This window comes from Merops nubicus, unplaced genomic scaffold (genome assembly GCF_000691845.1).
Source record: "Merops nubicus isolate BGI_N331 unplaced genomic scaffold, ASM69184v1 scaffold40455, whole genome shotgun sequence".
Classification (NCBI taxonomy): Eukaryota; Metazoa; Chordata; class Aves; order Coraciiformes; family Meropidae; genus Merops; species Merops nubicus.
This window is the reverse complement of record NW_008611022.1, coordinates 21,052-47,586: the sequence shown is the minus strand read 5'-3', so window position 1 is coordinate 47,586 and position 26,535 is coordinate 21,052. Positions and strand designations below refer to the sequence as shown.

General features: G+C 34.3%; 1 protein-coding gene across 1 annotated transcript; it reads left to right on the top strand.

Annotated features, from left to right (window-relative positions):
- Window positions 1-370: 370 nt before the first annotated feature.
- LOC103773717 (synaptonemal complex protein 2-like) lies at window positions 371-26,105 on the top strand. Its single transcript, XM_008941095.1, is given in 42 exon segments — window positions 371-394; window positions 790-930; window positions 1,183-1,311; window positions 1,655-1,759; window positions 2,329-2,353; window positions 3,332-3,417; window positions 4,229-4,317; window positions 4,869-4,903; window positions 5,516-5,658; window positions 5,737-5,789; window positions 6,669-6,714; window positions 6,952-7,047; window positions 7,525-7,585; window positions 8,152-8,300; window positions 9,646-9,801; window positions 10,598-10,697; window positions 11,916-12,034; window positions 12,789-12,884; window positions 13,015-13,087; window positions 13,192-13,252; window positions 13,937-14,073; window positions 14,180-14,336; window positions 14,338-14,512; window positions 15,029-15,147; window positions 15,819-15,849; window positions 16,465-16,529; window positions 16,637-16,694; window positions 18,118-18,289; window positions 18,712-18,776; window positions 20,417-20,596; window positions 20,799-20,988; window positions 21,410-21,648; window positions 21,759-21,929; window positions 22,327-22,417; window positions 22,549-22,710; window positions 23,017-23,144; window positions 23,817-23,911; window positions 23,993-24,092; window positions 24,724-24,782; window positions 25,125-25,200; window positions 25,646-25,702; window positions 26,031-26,105. Coding segments are annotated over 42 exon segments (4,389 nt in total).
- The last annotated feature ends 430 nt before the right edge of the window (window positions 26,106-26,535 follow it).

Below are 26,535 nucleotides of genomic sequence, written 5' to 3'. Positions count from 1 at the left end.
GCCTTACCTCCTGTGGATAACCCGGGGCTGGTGGGGTGGTTGGCCATCCCCATGCTCTGATCTCACTGAAAAATACTGAGAGTCCACTGCAGGACCTGCTGGTCCACCATGGCTAAAGTTGACTGTTCCTGCTACTGTTTCATTTTAAGCAATTGTTTATCCATCTAAAGATGTTTCCTTGTACCCCCCCCCCCTCAGTTTAATTTCTTAAATAGCATTCATACTGTTGACAATTTTTGGAGTTTGTAATATGTTTTGAATGATCTCTGAGGTGTTTGCCAAACCTGTTGGATGTCTGTATCAGTGAAATGTGTCTTGCTGAAGTGATGGTTTTTCCCTTCTTATGCAGCTGAATACATGAATTGCAAAAATGTCAGTCAGGAAAGAGATGCAGGTATGTGTTTATGGATCAGAGTATGAGTATTAATTGCTTTAGTTACTAGCTTAAAGCACTTCTGGTATATAACTGCAAGTAAAATTTACCAGGTGACAATGTGATAGGAAGAATTTTTCCCTTTGACATAGGTTAGTGCTAAGTAGCTGGGTAGAAAGCAAGAGGAACTGGAAGTTGTTATTAATTAGAAAAAAAACCCTTTCAGTTAAGAAAAACTGGCAAATAATTAAAAACTTGGTTGATAAGCAGGCTTCACATTTAGTGATTTTGTGATTCTAAATATTTGCTTAGAATATAGCAGATGATGCATTAAACTTATGTTAAACCTTGTTAAATCAGTATCAGTGTTAAGCATACCGTAGTAAAGTTGCTCTGTTTTCTTTTATGGTTGACAGCTTGAAAAGTTAATTGATGAAGCTACAAGAAAAAACAATTTCCGATTATTAGAACAATTTCTGGCAACAGAAGACCGTGAAAATGTCTCTTACAAATGCAGCAAACAGTTTGTCAACAAATTTGACAAGTTGCTGTGTCGGGTAAGGTAATCATTACATCAAAATTATCTATACTGTCTTTGCAGTAGTCTGGAAAATAGACATTTCATGTGGCTTGGTTTATACCAGCAGTTGATTTGAGAAACTGAAATAAAATTTAAGCATGAAATCTTAATTTAATCTTACTTGCAAGCTCCAGTTAGGGTGGCTTTTGAGAACAAAAAGGCATCTGGTTAATTAAATAGAGGTTCTTCTAGAACTGTACCCTAAAGCTTTTGTTGATTTCAATTTCAGGAACTTGACAAACAAGAAGTCAAAAACATTTCTACTTTACTGACTTCTGTTCAGAGATGTGGGAAGAATGTCAGCATAGCAGGAGAAGACGGGTTCCCAGCAATGATAAAACACGGTCTTATTGGAAGGATAAGTAAAACAATAAAGAATACATGAACTTCTTTAAAAAAACCTCAAAAGTTAATAAATCATGCATGAGTAATGCTTCTGTGCTGAACAGCTTTGTATTCAATTTGGTCCTCGTTTGTTTCTGAATTAAGAAGGTCTTATAATTTTGAATAAACATTATTCAGACTTAAATGGGGTATTTTAAATGTGAAAAATTTCAGTCTGGGGCTAAAGTATGCTCAGCAGGCTGGTAGCATTGTCTTATATATACAAACTTCATGTAGTTTCAATAATTTTATTTAAGCATAATACCATTTATTGTCCTTTTTCATGCTATTAAAATAGATTTCTCTTTTCCCTTTACATGGTTAATTGGTTTGAAAAGATAAAAGAGATTTTCATGCTCAGTGGAGATGCAAAGAATGAAACGCTTATAAATCTGGCTGAAGACCTCTTCAATGTGTTGCTGGTAAAAATATATTGATAATAAAATACGTTGTGTGTTTTATCAAAATAATTACTACTGGTTTACCAAAAAAAAGACTTTGAAATGTGTTTCTATTTAATATCCTTCTACAGTAAATGTTACAGTGATTTCTATAAGTCTTTTTGGAGAACTGATTTGCCTGTATTCATAATCATGTTTTGTTTATGATTACCATAATGAAATAAAATTTTAAAACCCAACAATGTAAGTGTTCAGTAAACTATAAGAAAAAAATTATCTTGATCTAATTTTGATTATAGAAATTATTGGTATGCTAATCCCAAGACCCCAAGTTTATAAGATCTCTGAGTTTTCTTCTGTTCATAGAAAATACTGTCTTTGGGGAAATAATTTCCATAAATTTAACTGAAATATAATTTTGGGAACCATACTAGGTTATTAGAAGTGTATTATTTTCTTTATTAAGGATGAAATAACTTTAAAATCTTAAATGCTTTTTGATGAGTTGCTTTAAGTACATGTGAACTGATTTTCATGCTGTAATATTTACAGTAGCAAAGTAATGTGTATTGGTTTGTTTTTTATTGTAGGCTGTATGTGATAACAGACCTGAAGGTGAGCTTAAAAAAAGTGTGCACTAGATGTGATAAAGTGCTCTGAAAGTGACATTTGAAAGTTATCGGTGTGGAAATAACTCTTAGTACTGGTGGAGCCACTTTGATGCAAGAGAGTTCTGAGAAGAACATGTGTGATTAGGGGTGGTATAGAGTTTCTTGGTCTAGTGTAAATACACCACCATATCTATATGCTTCATATGATATTCTGTATACTAGAGAGTATAATAAACTGTAATGGAAAGGGCTTTTCTTAATGAGAGCTGTTCTGTGCACAAGGGACTACAATTCTCATTCATGTGAAGGAAGCTTGGGTGTCAATTCTGTCTTGGACAGTTTAATTTGAGGTTTCTGTACTGATAGACTTCCTTGTAATTTGATGTCTGTAATAAAGCAAGATAATTTAGTCTTGTCAGAAATGGAAACTGAATGGAAAAGTTCAGTTTTCAGGGAAAAAAACCCACTTACTGAAAAGACCCTTGTTTCTAAGCTACTGTTATAGGTCTGCATAGCAGGGTAGTGCCTCGTCATTGATCTTGTTATCACAAATATCACTCTGCTTGTACCTGTCAGTAGAGCCCCAGGTAGATGGTCTCTATAGACTGTTATGATGTCACAATCAAAATGGAAGTTTCATTTCCTTGTCCCTGGGAAGACAAATTCCAGGGTCTGAATTATATCTCAGAGCGCTAAGTTACGGAATTAATCCAATTCTATTTTAAAAAGAATGACCTCATGCCCAGGGGACTTAGGAACATCCTAAAGAGCTGTGTTCACTAGAAATTGAAGTAACTACTTTGTCTTGCATTCAACCATAAAGCTTGTAGATGTTTGGTTTTGAATATGAAGAGTCCTGTATGGAGAGGAAGGCATGCTGTATGTTACTTCTGAATGAAAACTTACCTTCGTCCAAGTGCTGATGAGAAGGCAGCCTATTACTCTCTCAATGTTTCTTTAATTTTTTTTTCCTCTTCATTAGGTAAAATGCAAATACTAGAAAACTTTGTTCTGAGAACATGTACCCTCATTGTTGATGAACAAATTAGTATTTATGTTCAGCAAGAGGTAAACATTCTTCTTTCTAAGCAACTTGTTAGTGTTTTAACAGACTGTGCAGATAGCAATTTACTTTAAAAAGAGAACATTGTTCTGGTTTAGCAGCAGAGAGATGATTTCATATTTCTCTGGGCATATTTATTGTTGTTTTTATGTTGGGGTTTTTGTTTTGCCTTATTTCAGATTACTGATCTATAATATTTGGTTTGAACAGTAAATTACAAAGAAGTGGTATTAAGAGTCTGGTGAGAAAGCTCTGTAAAAGTGTAGGAAATAATACAGTCTATTACAACAGCTGTAATTAGGATTAAGATTGTTGGTTGTAAATTCTTTAGACAGTTGCAGGAAATTTGTATACCTCCTAGGATACTGCAGATTTTGCCTGTTTATTTTAGTAACCTCAGGTTGTCAGGCTTTACTTCCTCTAAAGAAAGGGGAAGTTACCAAAAGTCTTCTGGAGAGGCTGCATACCCAAAGGAAAGGCTTTTTAATGCAAATGAAAGGTACACTTTAGCCAGTAGTCAACTGCAGGCAGAATTTAAGCTCTGAAAGGTTTTTTTTTCTACATTTAAACCTGCAAATAAGAAACATAACCCTCTGGATTTAATGTGAACATCAATTTTTAATGTTATTTATTGAAATTTAGGTAGTTATATTAAGATAAATACGATTTCAGGTCTATATTCACTGTCTTCTTTTGCAATTAAAGCATGTTATTTTCTTCAGTGGTAACAAACATATTGCAAAGTTCCTATATAAGAAAAAAAATTAACAACTTCTTCTGTGTTTAACCTTACTCTCTTTTTTCCACTCTTCTTAGGTAGTAAGAAAACTTAATTTAATGCTTGACAACATGCCTCGAGATGCCAGGAAAAAGATATTTTCAACAAAGGAAATGTTGCTTGTCATGTAAATAATCTGAAGTATAATTTATACATCATTACAACATTTGCATAGCTGAAGGCAGTTTTCACTAAGGCTTTTTGTGATGTGTGCCAATTGGTCCCAGTTTAACTTCCTTTTGCATTTGTTGTGGTGCCAGGGATGGTGGCTGGGGGCAGGTTTTCTCATGGGTTATTGTCATTTGCAAGCCTAAATTTCTCTCTTCCCCTATCAGGGTTACACTTATTCTCATTGCAATTGTCTTAAAATAAGCTGTTATTTATAAGGACACGTGTAAAGCACATTGAATCAGGCACATTGGGAAATTCAAATGGAGACATTTGTTTACAAGTGTTCCAAAAACAAATAGAATAAACATTATATATATCAGGTGATTCGCTTCCACAGTAGTACTTTCAGATGTTTTCCTTAACATAACAGACTCATCCCTTTGAAGTCTAATACTTTAGTGGAATCAGGGATTTGTCTCATACATTGAAAGCTTGTAATTAAGTGAACTTTTTGTCTGTGCTTTGTGTTGCTGTCATATTTTGATGAAGTATTACTTTATCTGGCAGGGGTGACATGGGGAGGAGAATTTTGGATGCTGGAGGTGAGTATGGGACTTAAACATTTTAATACTGAGCTTCTTAAAAATTATATGTAGATATACTAGAAATCCAGAGAAGACATTTAGAAGCTGCAGAACGTTGCAATTACAGTCCTCTGAAAAATACAGCATGCAGACTGCAATGTTTCAGATGTGTGCAGTGTGTGGCTAACTCTGAAGTGTTCAGTTGTTTTCATCTCTAGAATAGCAATTTTAAGATAGCAAAAGCTCCTAAGGATGTCTGCCTTTTTAGGACAGTGAACTGCTTGCCACCTTTAGTAGTACTATCACTTCTCCCAGGGATTGCTTTGGTGTCCAACAATTTCCCAGTTCAGACGGGTGAAAGTTGAAAACTTGCTATGTCTTGCTTATATGCCTACTGTTGCTCTGACGTTTCCTGAAAGTTTGTTTGAAATTTCATTTTGGAACATAAGTTGTTTAGTTGTACTTACTCTCTTAATTCTTTGTACACCCTTTGTAGGTTATGTGTTTGGATACAATGTGATGTATAATATGAAACGTTCAGCACTGCTTATGCCAGTTTCCTACATAATATTTTTTTCACATAGTAGAATCTTTAAAACTTCTATTCCTGTAAAATATATTGTGCTGCAGACTATGACCTGCAAGTAGCCATCACGGAAGCTTTATGCAGAATGATAACAGAGAAGCAAAGAGGAGAACTGGCATGCCAGTGGTTTTCCATGGAGTTTGTCTCCAATGCATTTAAAGGGATTAAAGATTCTGAGTTTGAAACAGTAAGTCATCTGAAAAATATTTCTAGGGAGGTAAACTTTCATCTTACAATTCTTTAAGGAATTTCCGTGTTTTAATAGGATTGCAGAAAATTTCTTAACCAAGTGAATGGCATGCTTGGCGACAAAAGAAGGTAAAACTGAGCTTTTTAAAGCTAATGTGTTTTCTTATTTGGATTTTATGACTATACATCAGGAGTAAACTGTATCATGAAAACTGATTTGGGGGAACTCTGATTTAAAATAATACAAGTAAATAAGACAAATACTACTGTGGTATGAAGTCAAGGAACAACACAGAGTTGAGATATTTTTAAAATATTAAGTAGTAAAGCAATTGAGTAATACCATCTTTATGCACACTGTCACTGGTATTAACTTCTCTATCAAGAGGTTAATTTTATGTGATTTCCATATTTGGAAAAAAGACAAACCTAAGTTTCAGTTTATGCTACACTTCCTCTAATAAATTTTATAAGGAGCTAATTTTTGTCTTTTGTTTAGTTCTGTGACAAAATCCCTGAGGTGCTTGTTAATGCAATAAAGGTATCATCTACCAACAGCTTGTTATGTGTTGGTGTATATTTACACTGAGGTAGAGATCAATCAGAATATCTGCTAGAGAAATAGGATTCAAAAGGAAGAGTAAATATGAGCTTTCATCTTATCTATATGATCACGTGCTCTTTGTGTTACTTTTATGTCATGACAGCAGGGAGGATGTCTGCTATGTCTTTATATCAGGTGTATACTTATTTGAATAATACTCTTAAAAGATAAGCAGATGAGCTAGAAGTATGAAGATGGTTGCAAGAGGTCTGAGACCACTGCTTTAATTGTGTGGACGTATAAAATTTCATGTTATCTCATTTGGAAGAAGTGCAGTCAAGTGATTGTTGTGATCCTTAGTCTCTAAAGCAGACAAGTTTTGTGCTGAAAACACAGTGTAGTTGCTGTGTTCAGATATGCAAAATTTGCAGCATTTTACTTGACACGATATTCTTTTCTTACAGGGTCTTTACATATCCCTGTTTATCAGCAGCTCTTGATACTTATGAGGTAAGTTACAGGCTTAATCATACCCACAGATTTTCATTCCTGCAGCTAGATAATTTCTTTGCCTTCTAGTTAAGGAAAAATAAGGATCAAGTAAGAATTTTTTTTTTTTCTTTTTTTGTATACAGATGTGCATACATTTGAAGTTTGTCAGGCTATAACACAAAGCCTGTTGGCTGGTATAAATCATTACTCTCCACTCTTACTCTTTTTGTCTGTTTTTTTTAAAATTTATTTTAGCTACAGATACCATTGGATGAAAATCTTGAAGAATTCTGGATTGATTTCAATGTTGGTAGCAGAAGTATATCTTTCTATGTGGCAGCAGATGATGCAGTAAGCTAATTTTTGTCTCTCAGACTAGATTGTTTTGAGGCAGTAGGCTGACATTCTTTCAAGAGTATCAAATTTGTTTCCCCACATCAACATCTGGAAGTTGTCTATGCATCTGTAGTGTGAAGGGGAAAAAAAATCTTGCTTTGGTGTGCATATTTAGGTCAAATAATTTCAAAAGAGTGACTTTCTAATACTGTTGGTGAGCTGTGTAACATATGCACACATGAACAAGAAGCCATTTATAAAATTGCAGTTACAATTGTTGTAGAGGAGACTCAACTGTTCAGATTAACGTCTCTGCCAAAGCTCTTCTGAAACCTTCTTTGCTGTTATCAATAAAGCATTTGGTCATTGTCACTCCTTGTAACAGAGGATTTAAAGTCAGATTTGTCCTTGCTGAATAGCTTTCTGATCACTACACTTTCATTGCAATATAATGCTTTTCTGGCTTTAAAAATATGTATTTTTCCATAAAAGGATCAGCGTTGGGAAACAGTTGTTATACCAGAAGAAGAGGTAGACCTGTACTGCCTTGAAGGTATTGACACTCAAAAATGTGACTTTTTCTTACACACTAACCTGGATTTTCAAATTGATTAATCCTAAAGTTTAGTTTAGGATCCTAAAGACTCAATTCTCAGCAAAGCAAAAGTTCCTGCTTAAAATACTCTAGGTATGTTTTTTTCAGGGTTAAAACTGTGGTGAAATCACATTTGTACTTTGGGCATGCGGGTGTGATTTTATTAAAATAATTCTAAAATAATTGTTATAGTTGCTTCAGTGCAAAATAAGGGGTAAGACAATGGTACTTAGTAATATTCTTTTAAAACTAGTTAGAATAGTTTTGTAAATATCTGTAATTTGCCTGCATCTATAGTAAATAACCTTCAAGGAAAATTCTACAGGATAATATACAGAATAAGTATTTCTAAAAGATTGAATTTTGAATTTTCACTAGTAAAATTTTTCAAGGTTAGAGTGAATTAAATAAAATATACATTTTAGTAGTTAAACTGAAGAATGAGTAAATTTCATGTATTTTCAAAATTTACATGAGATGTTAGATTGTAATGAAACTACTTTTCAAATTTTGTTTATGTCCAGAAAAAGATTCGAAGAAATTATTAACAATAGATCTAAAAAGCCCAATGAATGTGGGTAATCAAAAAGGAGAGAAAATTTTATTGTATTTTGATTCTATCTTGGAAATCAAAGAAGTAGCGAGAAAAATTTATGGATTTAGTAAATGCAAGGTAAGATTTAAAGACATTTTCAAACAGTTTTTAGTTGGTTCAAAATAAATGTCTAATTGCCAGACAAATTTTATATGGCTGTGATTATTGGTATTTATTTATACAAAAAGTTTCTGATTAACATTTCCACTACAGAAGAACATTTCTTGCAGTATATGTTACGCTTCAATAAAGATGCCTCCTCATAAGTATGAGAGGAAATGGCCTGAAGTTGTGCCAGAGGATATTTAGATTGGATTTTGGGAAAAATCTCTTCCCAAAAGGGTTGTCAAGCCCGGGCCCAGGCTGCCCAGGGCAGTGGTGGAGTCCTCATCCCTGGAGGGGTTTCAAAGCTGTGGAGATGTGCTGAGGGACATGGATTATTTGGGACCTGACAGTGCTGGGGGAACAGTTGAACTTGATGATATTAAAGGTCTTTTCCAAGCTGGATGATTCTGTGATTCTAAGATTTAAAAATAATTGCAACAAAAATTAACTGACTGGAAAGAGATAGCTATAGCTTAATGTCAAGTTTTGCATATGTGCTTTTCCAGAAGCATGAGAACAGCATGCTTACAAACATGGGAGTCTCTGATTATGTCTGGGTTATCCCGTTCTGCAGTACACTTACAGTTACAGTACAAAATGCTTTGCCCTGAGCTCTGACTGACTGAGAGACTCCTGAGGAATGGAGCTGTTCTGTGCTTGTAGAATCTGTTTTCCCACATAACCTGCTTTCAGATACTGATGATCTCTGACTTAAATAGTTTCTGTTTCTTGTTTAAAAAAAGCAAGCCAAGTATGTATTTTACACAGATGGTTCCTCCCTTTGTAGGGCTTCAGTAAGAAGCAACCTGCATCTCTTGCCAAAACAGCTGTACACGTTGTCTTTGATGAGAGCGCATCACAGGTATTTTACTGTAATATGCTGAGATGGTGGTTTGCTTGGGTTTTATATTTAGTCTGATGATTAGCAAACCTGTGGTCATTCCCCATAAAACAAGGACTTTTAAAATGCCAATAAGTAAAGGTAACTCTCAAAATGGTTAAGTGATTTCTAGTAAGTATATATTGTATATTTGGGGACATAATAATGCTAATATCCAATTCATAGAATACTTCCAGTATACACAGGGAAAGTTCTATGTGAATTGTGATTTTATAACCCTTCCTTGTTAGTGAGAGTAACAGTTAGGTTGGATGTTTTTGAAACTAAAAGTATGTAAGCTCTGAAGTTTATAAAACTCTACAGTGAGTAATTTGTTACTTGGGTAAAAACATTGCTTTCTATGTATTTGTATAAATATAAAGCATAATAAAATCCAAATATTGTATACAAATTTTGAAAATCAAAACTGTTATATAGGTTCTGATACCAGAAAGTCAGTTGTCACCATGTTTGGAACAAAAATCTGAAGAAGAGGAGAAACTCAGTAAGTACAAAACCCAGCAACTTCCTGGAACTTTGAGGACTCTGAATAAAAATAGCAGTCAAGAAAAATTCAGAAGTGATTCCTCCAAGGTAAGCAGGATTATTAAAACAGAAAACAAGTACATAAAAAATAGAAGTATATTTACATATTTATCGTATTTTATAATAGAAAAATCCTGTTATTTTACAGTTTCAATATAACTAATGCAGGCTTTGATAGTTTTTCTTATGACTTGGCGCTAAACTGTATAGATCCCTTTGCAAAAAAAAATTATCATTATAACGTGTTTTGAAACTATAACAGTGCGACAAAAATAAAAAGTAATTGTTAATGTTTGTTAGACCATTATGCTCAGAATTTCCTTTAAACAGAACTGATTTCAAAACATGCTTAGATCTCTTATGATAGGCAAAAGTCTAGTATAGCCTTTGGAGACTTCCTAGTGTTCAGCAATAATAACAGCTGTAGTTAGTGTTACAGGCTTGGCATATGCAAATACTGATTACAATAGAGCATGTGGTTGTGGAGGTGACTCCTGTAGCCTGGTTATCCAAATCACAAGTACATGGGACTGCCCCTCTGCATACCTCATGCTCTGGTTTAAACTGAGAGGGGTCCAATTCACTAACCTCTTCGGCCCAACAATCACTCCAAAGTTATAAATGTAAGGTGGTAAAACCAGGAGCACCTACAGATAGGCTTTGGAGAACTTTCTCTAAGATGGGAACTGCCCAAGAATCACATTACATTGATGTGTGCAGCAACAGCAATTGACACTCCAAAAACACAAAGTGTCAAAAGACTCCTGGAAACAGATTTTCTAAAATCTTTTGTTGTCATCCTGAAATCTGTTGCATCATGGTCACATTTTTTCTGTTCCTCAAGATAACCACATCTTCTAAACGAAAAGTGTCTGAAGCATCTGTGGTTATTGCTGGAACTACCAGATTTTCCAGGAGGAGTCCACTGGTATTCGTTAGCACATGTAAGTTCACAAGTAATTTTCAGGGTCAAAATATGCTATAAATAGCCTTTGAAATACAACCATGAACTGTGATCCTTTGCAGAGCTTGAAATGAAAAGCAGACCTTATAAAATCTCCCTGGCAGGTGCTTTTAAGCTTGGAAGTTTTTGAACTAGACCACTTGCTACCAGTCCATAGATGTGATGCAGGATGGTATCCACACATGCCTTCTCAGTAGGGCCACCTATTCTTTGTACTGCTGCTGTTCATGCTGGAGCAAGCTGAGAAGTCAGCAGTTGATCAGAAGACCTAAAGCATAGGCGTTTTTTCATCTTCCTCCTCATATGCTCTTGGTTTAAAGAATGCTCAGCAGCTGGTGCGTTTAATAGCAATCATGGTGAAAAATCAGCATTCTCCAATGTGTGTATTTGTCACTTGCATTTTACTCTTATCTGGACTGCACACGTTTCTTCAAAGGGCTAATGAGCAAGGTGGGATCCCTGGCAAGATTGAGTCACAGATCCAGTGCTACTGATGCTTACATCAACATGCTTCTTGCAGAGAAAAAGATGAGACTTTATGACAAATGGGAGTCATTACTTTCCTACTGATAGTATTACTGTAACAGATTTAATATTTTCTACAAGGGAGAGATTTGTACGATGAAGACCAGTAGAGGCTGGAGATGGAACCAGTGGCACAACAGCATGACAAATTATTAATTAAAAACTAATTTAAAAAAAGTAATTTTCTTGCTTTAACTGTCTCAAGTGCATCAGTATCCTTAGTTATGTATACCCATGTATTATATATAAATTAAGAGTAACAGGCTGGGAAAGAAAACATTTTCAGATTAGGGTGAACCAAGACAGAGAACTTCTTACATTTTTTATTTGGAACTTAACCACAGTCTATTCCAGCAAAAACATATTACTCTAAAAACTTTAAATAGATGACCAACTGTTTTCTACCAGAGCCAGGCTATAAATGCATTGTTTGCCTCCGGACACCTAGAGTCATTAACCACATAACAGCCCACTAACCTCCATGTAACTTCAATGAAATCAATAGAATTATAAAAGGTACATAGGGATTTGACATCAATGCTAGCCAACTTTTTATAAGTTTATGGAATAGATGTGACCATGGGCAAAAATCTTTGTACTGATGTCACAAACAACACAGTAAACATAATAGGAGAAATAGTGGAATGCTAATATGTCTCTGGTTTGTTTCCAGCCACTCCTTATAAAGAACGATTTAAATTACCTTTGGAAATGGTCACCTCTGCTGAACGGTGTAAGCTTAATGCAATAAGTGAGACCAGAACAAAGGATTTCCATCAGCAACCTACTGGAGTATGCATAATCTGTAGCTAAGTTGTTTAATTCAAATAACATTAATTTCTCTTCTGATTTCTTCCTAATTAATATTTTAAAGAGCTAGAGTTTTGCAGTCAGCAGCTCACTTTGTGAGTAAAGTGTGTTTGACTTTATTGAATGTTTTCTTGTCCTGTGGATTTCAGGTTTAAGGTGTCTGAAGTCATATTGAACTCTTACACTCATCAGTTCTGACCCAGAGTTAGCTCACTTTTACTAGAACCACAGTTGTTCTTTGTGTGTGGTATGAGAATGGTCTATGCCCAGAATCTCAAATTAATTATGTAGTGTTGATAAATACTTTTTTAGGATATTCTTAAAAAAACTCCAATACGTTCAGTGTATGTGAAATGTTAATGTCTTTGGGTTACAGCATTTATAGCATTGGTTTTAGGACATTTTTCATTATGTATTCTTTAAAAACAAACCCACGTAGGTGTCACTGAATCACAGTTTGAGTATATATAGTTTTGCTGCTATTTCAGTTAAACAAAGACATCAAAGTAATATTTTTTGTTTTATTTCTGGTTCTGAATGTCTTTCCGGGTCAAATTCAGGTCAAATCCTCAACTGTGGCTTTCTAAAGCATTTTTTGATATACTTATGCTTTACACAAAGGCTTTAACATATAGAATGTGTAGTTTAGAATATTGCAAGTGTTACTTTCTAGGAAAATTTCACTTCTTTTGCTTTTATGGATTGTAATTGTCAGTGTTACATATTGTGCTTTTAGAGTGGACAGAGATATACACTGAACAATGAATTTGCTGAAACAGAACAGAAAATCATGAATTCAAATAGCAGAAATGAGGCAAAACTATCTGAAAAGGTACTGGAGTCAGCACTTCTATGAAATGAAAAAATAATTTCTTATTTTATTAGGGAAAATACAAGTCTACAGGGTTATGCTCTTTATAATCCTATACTAATGTTTTCTTTTGGGTGTTACCCCACTGTAGAAGGTATGTACTGAAGAAGTTTTGGAAATGGTACAAGAGGAAGAAATGGGGGCCACACAGAAGCAAACTTTAGGTAAGTAATTTTACAAGTCTTGATAGTTCCTACTTGAAAAATTATTTTAGTTTTGTCCCTTTCTCTTGTAATAGTAATTAATACCAACTTAATGTCTCATTTAGATGAAGCATTTGAAGATATTGTTCCAGATTCTCAGCCAGCAGGGAGAAGCGACAAACCTTTGTAAGTATTGGAAAAGAATATGAAGTCACTGTTATTGTCACTCACTTTGAAAGGGGCATTTTCATATATTGCCAGAATTGAAATTTTGTTGCATACTTTCAGAAAATGCTAGAATTTAATTGTCTTATCTTCCCTGAGAGTTACTTTAGGAACTTTTGGCTGTGTAAGCCTGAAATTCAGGGCACTAAACTAGCACTCTTAGGTGCTATTATTATATTATATATAATATATTTTGCTAAGGCTACTTCATAAACAATGCTGTTGTCTTAAAGACTGTAAATTGATGAATCTGTTCTAGTGCTCAGGAACAAGATCAAAGTAGGAGTAGTAACAGAGTAGTTCTTTTAGATGACATCAGAAGGTAAAATACAAGTGACGTGTGGGTTGACATAAGTGAACTGTGCTGTAAAAGTCATAGATGTGACACACCACAGAGTTATCTAGGTTCAAGGTTTAATGGTGGCCAAAGGATATTGTTGCCTTTTTGAAGTTTACTTTAAAATACATGTTTTTTTCTAAAGGTTGGCTGCTTTACAGTGCATTGGTTAATTGAACAATGGTAGCAGGCTTAAGTACCAATATAAAATGCATTGATATCTACAAGATATTTGTGGGGCATGTTTATTGTAATTAAGACTCCCTTTCTGCATTTCACTGATGGTAGGATGGTATTATCTTTGTTAGGCTGTCTAGTCTTTTGGAGAGTTCTTTTGATGAAACCAAAACACAGAAAAAAAGAGCATGCTCTATTTCTGAGACCTATATAAGAACCGGTGAGAAGCAGAAGCCAAAGCCATCGTTGACATACACATCCCAACCAGGTTATGTTCACGCTTGTTAACTGTTAGTGTTAAAAATTTTTCAAATAAATTTTTAATGTACAGCTGTGCTTTTGTTTTGTTTGTTTTCCTGTATTAGTTTCTACAGTTAGTGAAAGAGCTGTGAAAACAAAAAGGATTTACTCAGTTTTTTGAAGTATCTTTCCAGATAAAGAAATTCTTTAAAAAAAGAGGAGAAAACCAAGACATTAAATTGATACCATGAGGGAAGAAGGCTGCAAAATACTTAGTGGACAGTCAGAATGTTAATCATTTGAAACAGAAACTGTTAAGTACAGAAGGGAAAAATATTTCAACTACTATTGAAATGTCATTTAAAACATTTCTTTCAGCTAGAGTGTCCGAAACATCTTTGCATCCTGATTTTACAAAAGAGGAACATGATGTTCTCTTCAGAAAAGATTCAAAACAATCAAAGACGGTGAGAGTTTCTTGCCTTTGCTTCTTTGAATTGTAATTCAGAGAATTATAAAATTTTCAGTGTTTCAAAATTAGAATTTTTCTTTCATTTAGTCACACACTTGTTTTTAATTGACTTTCTACTAATGCAAAGGGAATTAAATGTCTTCACTGTTTACTTTTTCAGTGTGACCTGTTTAAGATAAGTTTACTCTGAATTTCTTTTTTTTAAATTATGTTTGTAAAAAATAATTCTTACATAAGCACCAGTTTGTGCTTCTTATGTACTTCTCCATTAACTTTCAAATGTTATAGTACACAAACCCACAACATTGAAAAGGCAGTAGCTGCTGAACTGATGTTTTATTGCTCACTGTTTGGGCAATGCAAAGGAAAATATTTTTCAAAGGATTGTGGTGTAGTACTTCAAGAAGATATTTAGTGAAGGATAGGTGGTTGTTGGGAAGCTGTAGTTCTGTTTGCAGCTTTGCCCTTCTGTTGAATGGATTCACTGTCAAGTCTTAAACTGTTTTTATAGAAAACAAAGTCTAAAGAAATGACAGACACAACAAAATCACTGATTAATAAAATCAGTGACAGATATAAAGTAAAGACTGATGAGAAAAGCAGAGCAAGAGGATCCTTGGGTTTTAACAGGTAAGTAAAGTATTTACTTTTGTGGTTATTCTTTTGTGTGTGTGGCTTTGTGATCTACTTCTCTATCTACATTTATTTCACAACCTGCTTTCATAGAATCATAGAATGTGTTGAGTTGGAAGGGACTGTTAAAGATCCTGAATCATTTGTTTGCTTCTGGTAAACCCTTTTGTGTCAAAGAACAGGAGGCTCATAGTTGCATAGCTGCAGTATTTGCAATAATTGCGGGGGCTGTTAGAAACTCTATTCAGTGGTCCTTTGGTCATTCACAACATATTTAGTGGAGAGAAATTAACTGGGGTGGTCCATGTTGGGAGTGTCTATCCTATCACCATAGTTTGGGGTTCACACTTGGATTCAATCATCAGTTTTCTGATCATCTGAAGCTCCTATTTCTCTCTTCCTGAAAGAGTTGGCTTTTAGAGTTTAAATCTAAAAAATTCTTAAATTAAGAAAACTATTCCTAACAAAAAAAGTTAAAAAAAGAAAAGCTGTGCAATCTGGAAGGAATTTGTCTAGAGCAGAAAATTGAAAGGAGCTGATCTCTTTTAACCAACTTTTGTATTTAAATACCTAAACAATTTTGTGTTTGATAAGGCTTTTATTTATACAAGCAATATTCTAATGTGTATTCTAATCAGCATTTAACAAAATGTATCCTTATTTTTCAGGTCATATTTAAACAAATCCTGTGTCTCTAAGGTAACATCTTACTGCTTTTGTTGGAAATTTCTTTCATATCATATATATGTCCATATATCATGGTAGCTAGTAGATGTAAAGTCAAAGTTGATGAACAGGGAATGTTAAATATCTGTAGGCATTAATGTTAATTATGCATTGACTGTGTATACTTAAAATATTTCTTATATCTCTACCTACACAGAATAATATTTTTACAGGCAACTGTCAGCCTGTGAAATGCAAATTAATTTCTGTTTATATGTTATATAATTGAATCTGTTTCTTTTATACATGGTAGTGCTAAATATTTTTAATTAAAAAATATTATAGTAAATTTAGAAGTAAAAGAAATTGCAAGCCCTTAAATGGAGTATAGCCAGGACACAGAAAGTAGTTCTTTGGGGAGAAAAAAAAAATTCTGAGGTTTATGTTAATGTCTTTAAAGATAAAATTCTGAAAGATTTGCTTTCTACCAGCTCTTGTCCCCTTTTGCCATGTTGTACAATCACTAATCAAGCAGAAGTCTGAAGAGCTGTGAGGTTTTTTTGTATGTTCATGGTCAAGAGGTTGCCTTTTGAGGTGACTGTATATAAATGAATTTGACATAGGAGTTTACTTCTTACTCATGTACAGGAAGAAGTTCAGGATAGAAGCCTGAATACCACTACTTCTTTTAATAAAACTGCTGGTCGTATTATGTAAGTAGTTAAAACATTTTCATACAAAAATTCTAATTACCCATAGCTAACTTTGTGAGATGTTCATTAATTCAGTCACAAAATTGATCTCTGTATGTCTTTGACAGGGATGATGTCTACAACTTCAACATCAGTGGGTTGGATGAGCCTACAATAAAACTTGGAGTAAGAATATAACCAAAACTCTTATGAATAGAATATAAAGGAGCTGAGTCAAATTATATCTAGTGAAAGCATAGTTAACATCTAAACATTCAAACTGTATCCTTGAACTAAGTAGGGAAAATAAATTTGCCATGTAAATAGCACTGTCACTTTCAAATTTATGATAGACACTGCCCTGAGGTTCTGGCCACTTAAAACTATTACAATATTTTCCTGAATTAGGAATAAAACTGCTAGGAGCATCATTATTTTAAAATTATCCTATTATCCCAAAAGTGTTACTCCTACCCTTCCAATTCCCATTGCAAACACATCCTTGCCCAGACGTTTTGAGTGAAAAAAAAAAAAAAAAAAAAGCTGAGATTTCAAAGCCAAAGGCAATGAAAGAGAGTTGTGCTTGTTTTGACTCAGAGGAGCCTGCCAAATTGATGAAGGTAGTGAAGCAAGTGGATGGAAACCAGTATCTTAGTTTGAGATACTGAAAGCTTCAGTCAATTCCAGTTGGTTTTAGATAATTTCTGAGACATAAATAATCATCTGAAGTTAATTGCCGAGTATAAAAACTGAGCAGAAAAAGCTCTTAGCTGTTACTGCTTGGTGGCCTGTTTTGTTTTGTTCAAATGGCTGAACAAATCAAAACTTCCATTTGTTTCTCATTTTTTTACATTTTTAGATCCAAGAACTGCGTGTTGTGGAACTGAGTGTTCATACAGATCCAAACAAAAAAGGGTAGGGATGTTACACTGTGTCCTAGTCTGCTGGTGATCAAGTGTAGTACTGTCTGCACTCTCCAGTATTCCATTACAAAATTCCCAAGGAATATTATGCATGACAATAATATCTTGACTATGTTGATTTTCAAGCAATAAACATAGCTGCTGTTGTCTCCTGGGCTGTTTCATGCTTTTCTTTTGGGGAGCTGATAAAAAGGAAAGAATATGTTTCATGAAGAAAACAACTTTAGTTCTCTTCATGGAATACTGTAGGGATATAAACCCCTGAATAGGGGAGGGTAGTTTGTTGTGAATGATCAGCCTGCAAAGGGACATGTTGTTCCTCTGTGTTCCTACTGGTGATAAGCAAACAAGCACATCCTGTAGGGTTTAAGGTGAACTGATATTTCCAAAGTATAGATCAAAAGCAAAGCAGGTACATTTGTTTGAATCTGTAATCCACATATCCCATGAATAGTAGAGAGATTTAGAACAAGTATTTTTAAATGTATCATTTAAAGATGTTTTTTCATTTTCTAATTAAGGAATGCAGATGACAGTAAAACTAGCACTGAAGTGAAAGGAGGAAAAAAAGTAAGGCTCAGGTTTCTGTGAATCAGTATACCTTGTCTTCCTGCCTTAAATACTAACTATGTAAGTGAAAGGTATATTAAAAGTAAATCAATAACTTACAAACTTTTTTTTTGTAGACTAGAAACAATCCAAGTAGGAAACATCTCTTCAGTGACACAGACACAGAATACAGAGGTGATGACAAGACAGATATTAGTTGGCTACAGGAATCAAATAGAAAATCTAAAGCCCAGTTAATTGATTACAATAGAAATAAAAACTTAAAGAAACCAATAAACACAGACAAAGGTAAGAAACTTGTAACTTCTTTTAAGAATGCTGCAATAAGTTTGTCCATAGATATTTTCCGCACAGCATGGAATGTGCTGTGTTGCAGATACAAGATTTTTTTTATGTTTTTGCTATGTTATTTCCAATTATAAGGAATATTCAAATTAGTTCTAAAGATTTATAAAGGTCAATTTCCATAAAGTCTGTATTTTAATGTGGAAAATTCTTGGAGGATGGGACAGGCAGAGGTTGTTGTCAACCACAACAACAAAAAAACCCCTTTGGCTTTTTAAAATAACATGCTGAAAGCAGTTTACTGAATGAATAATTTTGCGGGCATAAAAGTGGTTCCATGATTTTACCACCAAAACTCTAAATGTCAAACGTTTGAATATTTTTCTGTGTTTTTTTTTTTTTTAAACTTTCTGTTGTAGCAGCAGATAAATTCTCTGAACGTGCTTGTCATGTGGATAAACCTAAAGGCAGAAATACAAATAAGAAAAAGGTAAATGTAAATTTGCAACTAGATCTGTAATGCATGTTTGCAATATCTTCACTTACTACAGGATCTGTTTTAAAATAATTTTTCCTAAATGTGTGACATTTCTCTATGCTTATTTCAAGATCATTTGCCTAAATAGAGTTAGTTCTTTTCAGGTAATATATTCTTATGTAGTATCTAGCAAGTATTTCAGGCATAGTACTAGCTATGACTTAGCACAATTCTTATACATTGATGCTTTTGTAAGTTTTATTACTTAAAACTATTATTGTATCTACTGTTTAAGAGCCATCTACTCCATTGAATATGACATTAGCTTTTCAGCAAGGGTTTTCATGTGGCTAATATGTTTAATTGAATTCACCTTTGACATTATAATTTGTTAAATCTATGCAATATAGTGAAACTGCAGAACGAAAACTGTTATAGATATTAAGAAATGATAATTTCAAAATATTGTAAGCATATTAAAGTTGTGAGTATAATAAATTGTGATCATGAATGTGTTAATGGAAGGTGTTTGTAGATGTTAGTAAGTCACAGGGATTTATTTTTTTAAAAAAAAGGCAAAAAAAAGCAAAATCTGTCCTGTCCAGGCTACTCTTTGGTCTCTCAGATTGTACAGTAATTATTAGATTCTATATGATGTTAGTAGCTTTAACCTGACTGCAAGTCAGTGAGGATCTGATCACCACATGTATGTCTCAATGGTGATGTCTAGCCCATGTAAAACTGAAGAGGGGTTCAGTTCTGAACAGGGCTTCAAAACTCAGGAGTGTTTCAAGTGCCAAATGTTGAAGCAGTCTATCAAGGAAAATGTTTCCTTTTTAGTAGAGAAATTCCCCAGATCTACCCAAACAAGTTCAGAGTACCTACTTTGAGGAGGTGGGGTTCTGCTACTGCACAGACATAGGTGGGAAGTATCTGAAGCTCGGGAGTCACCAATAGACTTGGTCCTGGAGATGGAGAGGCTACAAATGCGTGTGTTTTGCATAGAGTGCTTTACAAAAGAGTTAGAGTCAAGAATTCTAACCTCTCCTAATCTGGGAGGTGTTGCACGTACATATTTCATCCTTTCTCATGTCAGGTCCCCGGGGACCTCATGACCTGTTTCATGAGAACACACTTGGCTCTATTTCTGAACATTCTGTACTGTGTAGGGAGCATGGCAGTAGTTATGATGTAGAAGGGGGACAGATAGGAAGAGGCAATTCCAGTCTAGGGTCTAAGGTACTTGGTTCAAAGGTGATGATCAAGGATCCTGGTCCATGTAGGCTTTTGGTTTTGCTTTATTTTAAACCAGTTACAATCTAATTTAAACGTGCACGTATTTCAGAAAGCAAGCTTTGGAAACCCACTTCAGCTTTGCCATAGTTGAAAATTGGCATTTGTTTTTCCTTTTCACTTTTTCAACTCTTATATCCCTGCTTGCACTGTGCCCTATCTACAGTGAGAATTATCTTCCCCAAATGGATGGTAGACTGATGGTTAGAGTCTCTGAGCTTTGGTAAAATTAAAACTTTTTTAGTTGTTTTGAAATACTGGATTTCAAGTAATTAAACCAAGTTACCTGCCATTTATTCTTATATATTTATTCATTAATTATTCTGATATAAACTGAAGACATTTTTATTCTTCCAAAGGTAAATGAATGTAAAAAACAGAGTGCAAGAACTGATGAATCAATAGAACAAACCACCAGAGAAAAACGACCTCGAAGAGCAACACTGGCAAAAAACTATAAAGAACCTTCCAGTTCAGAGTCAGAGAGTGAAAGGACATCATCAGCATGCACCTATAAGGAGGAGAAATCAAAACCAGAGGTATACAGTTGCCCTTTATTTGAAAAATCCACTTCTGCCCTAGTTTTCAAAATAAACTCTAGTCTACTTTGTATTTGGTACTCCTGAATTTGAAGTGCTCAATGTGAGCGAGTTGAGCTGCTTAATATGCTTTTTACCTGCACGTTACATACACTTCTGGGTGTTTACAAGTAATGTTTCTATAAACTTTGTATTTTAATAGAAGCATACAAATGGGAAAATAAAGGATGATAATTGGCAAAAGGATCTCCAGAATATTGTATGTGTGGAGTCAAAGAGAGGAGTAACTGCCAACATACAAAAAGCATTTATTAAATCAAAGAATCCTGCAGAACAAAAGGAAATTGAAAAGCCCTCACCTGAGAGTCCTGCATCTCTTGAAACAATGAGGTGTAGGTATTTTGACTTTTATAGCAATACTGTATCAAAAGTTGGAGGTTAAATGAGGATTATCACAGTAGTACACCTTTTACCTTTATTTCATGCTTTTAAAATAAGAGATAACCCCTACCACATCATTTAAGGTCGGTTATTAATATGTCACTAACACCTTGATGGTTTGATACGGTGATTTCACATCAGCATAAAAGAGAAGTACAATACTTGTAGTGTCAGACAATCTGATAACAGCTGAAAAGTGCAGAGAGTGCAAAAAGTGCGAGGGCAGCAAGTCATATGCCAGCTCTTAAAGTTCCGCACGTCTAAGACTTGCAAATATCTAGAGTTGGAACAGTTAGCGATATGGGGCTTTAACTTAGCTTTTTTTTTTTCCATTTCATTCCTCATGCTGAGAGTTAAATAACTATTTTCTAGGTGCTGAAATAATATCAGAAGGAGATATTACTCAAGAGCAGATGTCACCTGGTCTTCAGGAGTCAACGCCAGAAAAAAGAGAAATGTTAAACTTTGAGAAAGGAATCTCTCCCAATGACTTCTATCTGCCAAAAAAGAATATTCAAAGTAAATGTCTAAATCAGTCTTCTGAGACACCTGTTAAAAAGTTAACATTTGGAAATAAAAGTTTCTCCCCAGTTTTAACTGAAGCATCTTTGGTAAGAATGTTATTCTACAGTTATTTTAACTGAAATTGTTTCATTCAGCTGCTGACTTGTATCTTTTTGTAAATTTCCCTTCAATAATGATGGTTTTTGTTCATGTGTAGCTCACCTCGACAAGGTCTAAACCTGTCAGTGGAAAACATGCAAAGGGATCTGTATCTGAAGCACGTGATGGTAACAAAGATTCCAGTTTCAGACCTTGCTTTTCAGACACACTTTCTATTAAAGGAAAACTGCAAGATACAACTAGACCCATCGCCAAAGGTAGAGAAGAGGTATGTTACTGAATCCTTTGCTCTTCAGAAGAGAGCTGCAGCTTTTAGTCTATTCAATTTACTTTACAGATGGTGAGGTTTAGGGGAAATGCATCTTTCTTAGTGTTAAACACTATATATGATGTTTCCTTTTGACCTGCTTGGAAAATCCTACTCATTAATTTTTAAAGGTTAGAGATAATTTAGGGAATTATCATATGGGTGCAAGGAAAGAATTGTTTATTCTTTCTTCTAATGAGACCTAGTAGTAGTTCATACAGTGATTTTTATTTCTTTTCTTACTGGAGTTGTGTTCATGTCACTAGTTTAATGAAAATAACATAAATGTGGATATCTGATGAAGACTTCTGAACGTGCTTTAATCTGGAAGCTCATAAATCAGTGGCTTTTCTTTCAGGGTACTGTACCACCATCTCTGTCATCTGCTTCCAGTGGAAGTAAGGTGCAGTCTTGGAGTGAAGAACCTTATGCTCCCATTCATGAGTCAGGTACAAATGTGATTTAAAGTAAAAGGCTTCCTATGTGTCTCCATAAAGGTTAAGAAAAACTCTTCTTTGTCCTCCCATGTCATTGTTCTAAATAACCCTAAAATTAGACATTGTTTTTGTGTTTATTTAAGGACCGACTGTGCAGACATGTCTCAAACGAAAGTACCCAAGTGATACAGAAAGCAATTCTGATGAAGTAAAAACAAACAAAGAGGTGGAAAAAAAAGGAAAGAGAACAAGAAAGTTACAGCCTAGAAGATTATTTAAAACAGATGATGCTGTTACTTACAGAGGTTAGTTATGGAGCGGAAGTTGACTACACTAGTGCAAAAGTTTAAAATAACATAGCAAAGTTTTAACAAGAAAATATCATATCTATTAAAAAAGTATTTTACATATTTTAAAAAAAGCAGTAAAAAGAGATGCTAATACTTAAAGACTGTATCCTTTTAAAAACTCAGAAAATACATGTGTAAAGAGGCACTGATCTTAGCCATCTAATTGACAAAATTAGTCTGTGTAATCAAAGCTGTTATAGGCCCTGGATAGGATCCTTTATCATACTGAATTGGGATATTGTCTTTTTCACCTCTCTTCAGTGTCTGAAAGCATATCTACTCTATCTGTGAATGATTTGTCTGTTCTGGATGGGGAAATCTGGGAACCTGATTGCACAACTATCAGTATATGTCAGAAGTTCCAAAAAGAATTCACCAAGAAAATCGAGGCAAGACATTTCTTATACAGTATTAGTTATCTCATGGGTACCTGTGCATAGGAATGATCACTTGTCTTACAGCACAGAATTTGCTTTTTAAAGGACCTGAAAATAGCTATGTGCATTGAACTTCAAGAAGTGACAAAATTCAAGTTGCCTTTTATGCCTTTTTCAGTTTCTCTTAACTCTTTAATGATTTTCATTCCCAGCTCTGCTTTATTTTTTTTAATCCTATCTGTTTCAAAACAAGTTTATGTATCTAGAGTAGTAAGTGTGCTGCATTTTGTTTTTTTTTCAAATTGTCAAACACACAAATGAAATTTGTCTGTAAAAAGAAACACATGAGCCTGAATAATGCATTTGTTCATCTTAACACAGCTGTAAGCATACATCATCCATTCCATGTGTACATGCTCTGTGTTGAGGGAATACATTATTCAAGTAATATAACTTCTAATCAAGTTGGATAGAATTTTATCAAAAACATAAACCTATGTTTGTTTACATTTCATGAGCAGAAAACTTTTCCTTAAAGGACAGAGATATATATTTTTATTTTTTTTTAAAAAAAGGAGGTTTTCCTAGTATAATCTCCGGTATTAAGCAATTATAGTACTGAATATGGGGGGGAGGTTCCTAAAGTGAAAATGGTCTGAGTTTGATGTTAAAACTTCCTCACAGAGCCGCTCACGGAAAATGGATCATTTTACTAAGCAATCGTTAAGAGCTGCCCATGAGCATCTGACAACAATGTGCTATGAGCTTCGTGAAAGCAGGTCTGTGACAAAAGATTTCTTTTAAGAGCCCCTTAAAATGCAATGAATGCTTTCTAAAAGTAACTTATTTTGTTTTGGTAGGATCAGGCAGCTGGACAAATTTCATGTTGCTCTCCTTGAGGAACTTGAGAAATTTGAACAAGATTCTCAGTCCTTGAAAAACATGGAAAAAGAATTCTCGGTTTGTATTTAATGGCTTGGTCATGGAGAAAAGTGAACTCGTGTGGAAGCCATAGATTATTCATATTGTTGTTAAGTTTAGGTCATTAATTTGGATTTTTAAAGTCTTTATCATTCTGCTTAAAGTTGCGTGAAGTTTCAGAGCATTAATTTGATTTGTTAGGATTGGCTAATGCTAACACTCTCATAACTTCTACATCTGCACTACATGTTTTTCTTACTAGAATAAACTACTACTACTGCTTTTAACAGGCTCTTACCCCCCTTCCTGAGCATTTTTTTTTTTCAGCTGGCCTGTATTTTGGGAGCAGCATGTAGGCCTTTGAACCTGACTTACCCTGTGTTCTATGACAAAATAGTTGACATTGTAAGTCTGCTACTTGCTGTAATGGAAAAATGGATATATAAACATTCATATAAAAATGAATATTTGAAAATAGGATTCCTGAAGTGCCCCATCCTGCTAGCTGAGCTTATTTTTTTCAAGTGTCTGTGATGACTGTATACCTCCTATCCATTCTGTGCTGAGTCTGTGGTTGAAGGTTATTTTATTCATATTAGACAGCAGTCAGTTTTAGATCAGAAAATATTACTTCCTACTGATAATCATCTCTTCATATTTTTCTTTCCAGACCTTTTGGGAAAAACATAGACATACTTTTAGTACCTACAGGAAAAATGAGCAGCAAAGGTTAGTAGGCTTCATTAATCCCTGGTGGAGATCAGTGTTCTGTTCATTTGAGGTATAAGTGAGGGGAACTACTATTCTCTGTGTAGTTTCTCTCTTCCATAAAATAGAAGCAGTAGATGCAATGAAAAACTGAGATTAAAATGTTACATTACAGGAGAAATGTAATTATTTTCCATCTAGGTTTCTTCCTATACCTGCTGGACTCTTCCAGTAATAACAGTGGTGGTAATATTGAATCATACTTTTAGGTACAAATATGCTACAAATAATGGGATGTATTCATGATGTGTGGGGGCAGTTCATACCTAGCAAAGCTGTTTGAACTGCCTTTGTTTTATTTAGAGTTCAGATTCTTAAAACTTCATTTGAGAAGAACATCTACCATACTGACTATGAAGAGCATATTTTTACTTCAGAGGTAGGTTTTGTTTCTTTCTTTTTATAAATAATTTTTAATACTTAAATTTTACCAACAGATATCAGTATTGACTTTTTTCCCCAAGAAAATCTTTATCCTCAGCCTTGTATTAGTGCCACATAAGTATTTCTGTCTTGCAAAATATCCTTCTGTATTGCAAAATATCCTTTAATGTAACAGTATGAAGTGTATTAGGGCTAGATTTCACCCATTAGAAGGCACGTGCAATTATCTGGAAAACTGCTGCAAGATTTATTCTGTGGCTTCATTTACTGTTGTTAGTCATCCAAGAAAGAACAAATTTAAAACACACATCCCTTTCCTTAGGCAGGCAGATGCATGTGCATCTGTATCTCAGTTATAAACCATTTAGGGATGTAATTGTCATCTTGAAAATGAGTTGCCGTTTGCCAGCAGAGAAGATGCATTCAGTGTCTCTTTGTAGATTCATCTGATGAAAGAAGACATAAAAGGACTCCATGAGAAACTTCTTAAAGAAATGGTAAATGAAGTTATCTTGTCCTCATTTGTGTTTATTGTGTGAGTATAGCTGTTTGAACACTAAGTTACTAACAATTGTAATTTTTAGTCCCCTAATCAAAACTAAAAGGGAGTCAGAATCCAAATAGCATTGACACGTTATACTTCAAATCTTATCCAGGTGATAAAAGCTACAGGCAGATATGGATATACTGGTTTAGTTCTGAGTCTTAGTGTGTCGAATCTATCATTTTGATATGTTAAAAGCACCATATACTATGCACCAGAATTACAATACTTTAAAGAAAAATAGTTAAAGCGTGTGCTAACTGTAGTGCTTTTTTGCACAGCAAGAAGAGGAGCTGTGTAATGTTCGCAGAGCATTGCAGACTTTTTTTCAATCAGAAGATAGAATTCTGAAGTAATATTTTTAGATACCTTCCTGAAATTCAAGGTGAATATAAACACTTTTATAAAGTAAAATTTGTCAACTTTTTTTTTCACCTAAGTAAACTATTGCAATGAAAGCATATTTTCCTTAATAACCTTAAAATCTTTGTGGATAAGACTTCTTCTTTTATATGTGAGATCTGGAATAATTTTACTGAATCTGCTAAAACAAAATATGTAAATTTTTTGATTATTTGCATATGCTATTTTTTAAGAAGTTTTTAACAATTTCTACATGTTACTTAACTAAGTTTCAGATAAATTGCTTTGAATTCACTTAGAATCTATGTTTTGGGTCTGTGTGTACAGAATACCCCTTTTGTCTGATCCAGAATACACTCAGAATTTTAGTGGTTAAATCACCTGTTTTGATCTGAGTCCTTTTTGTCTGTGGTGTTAGACTTC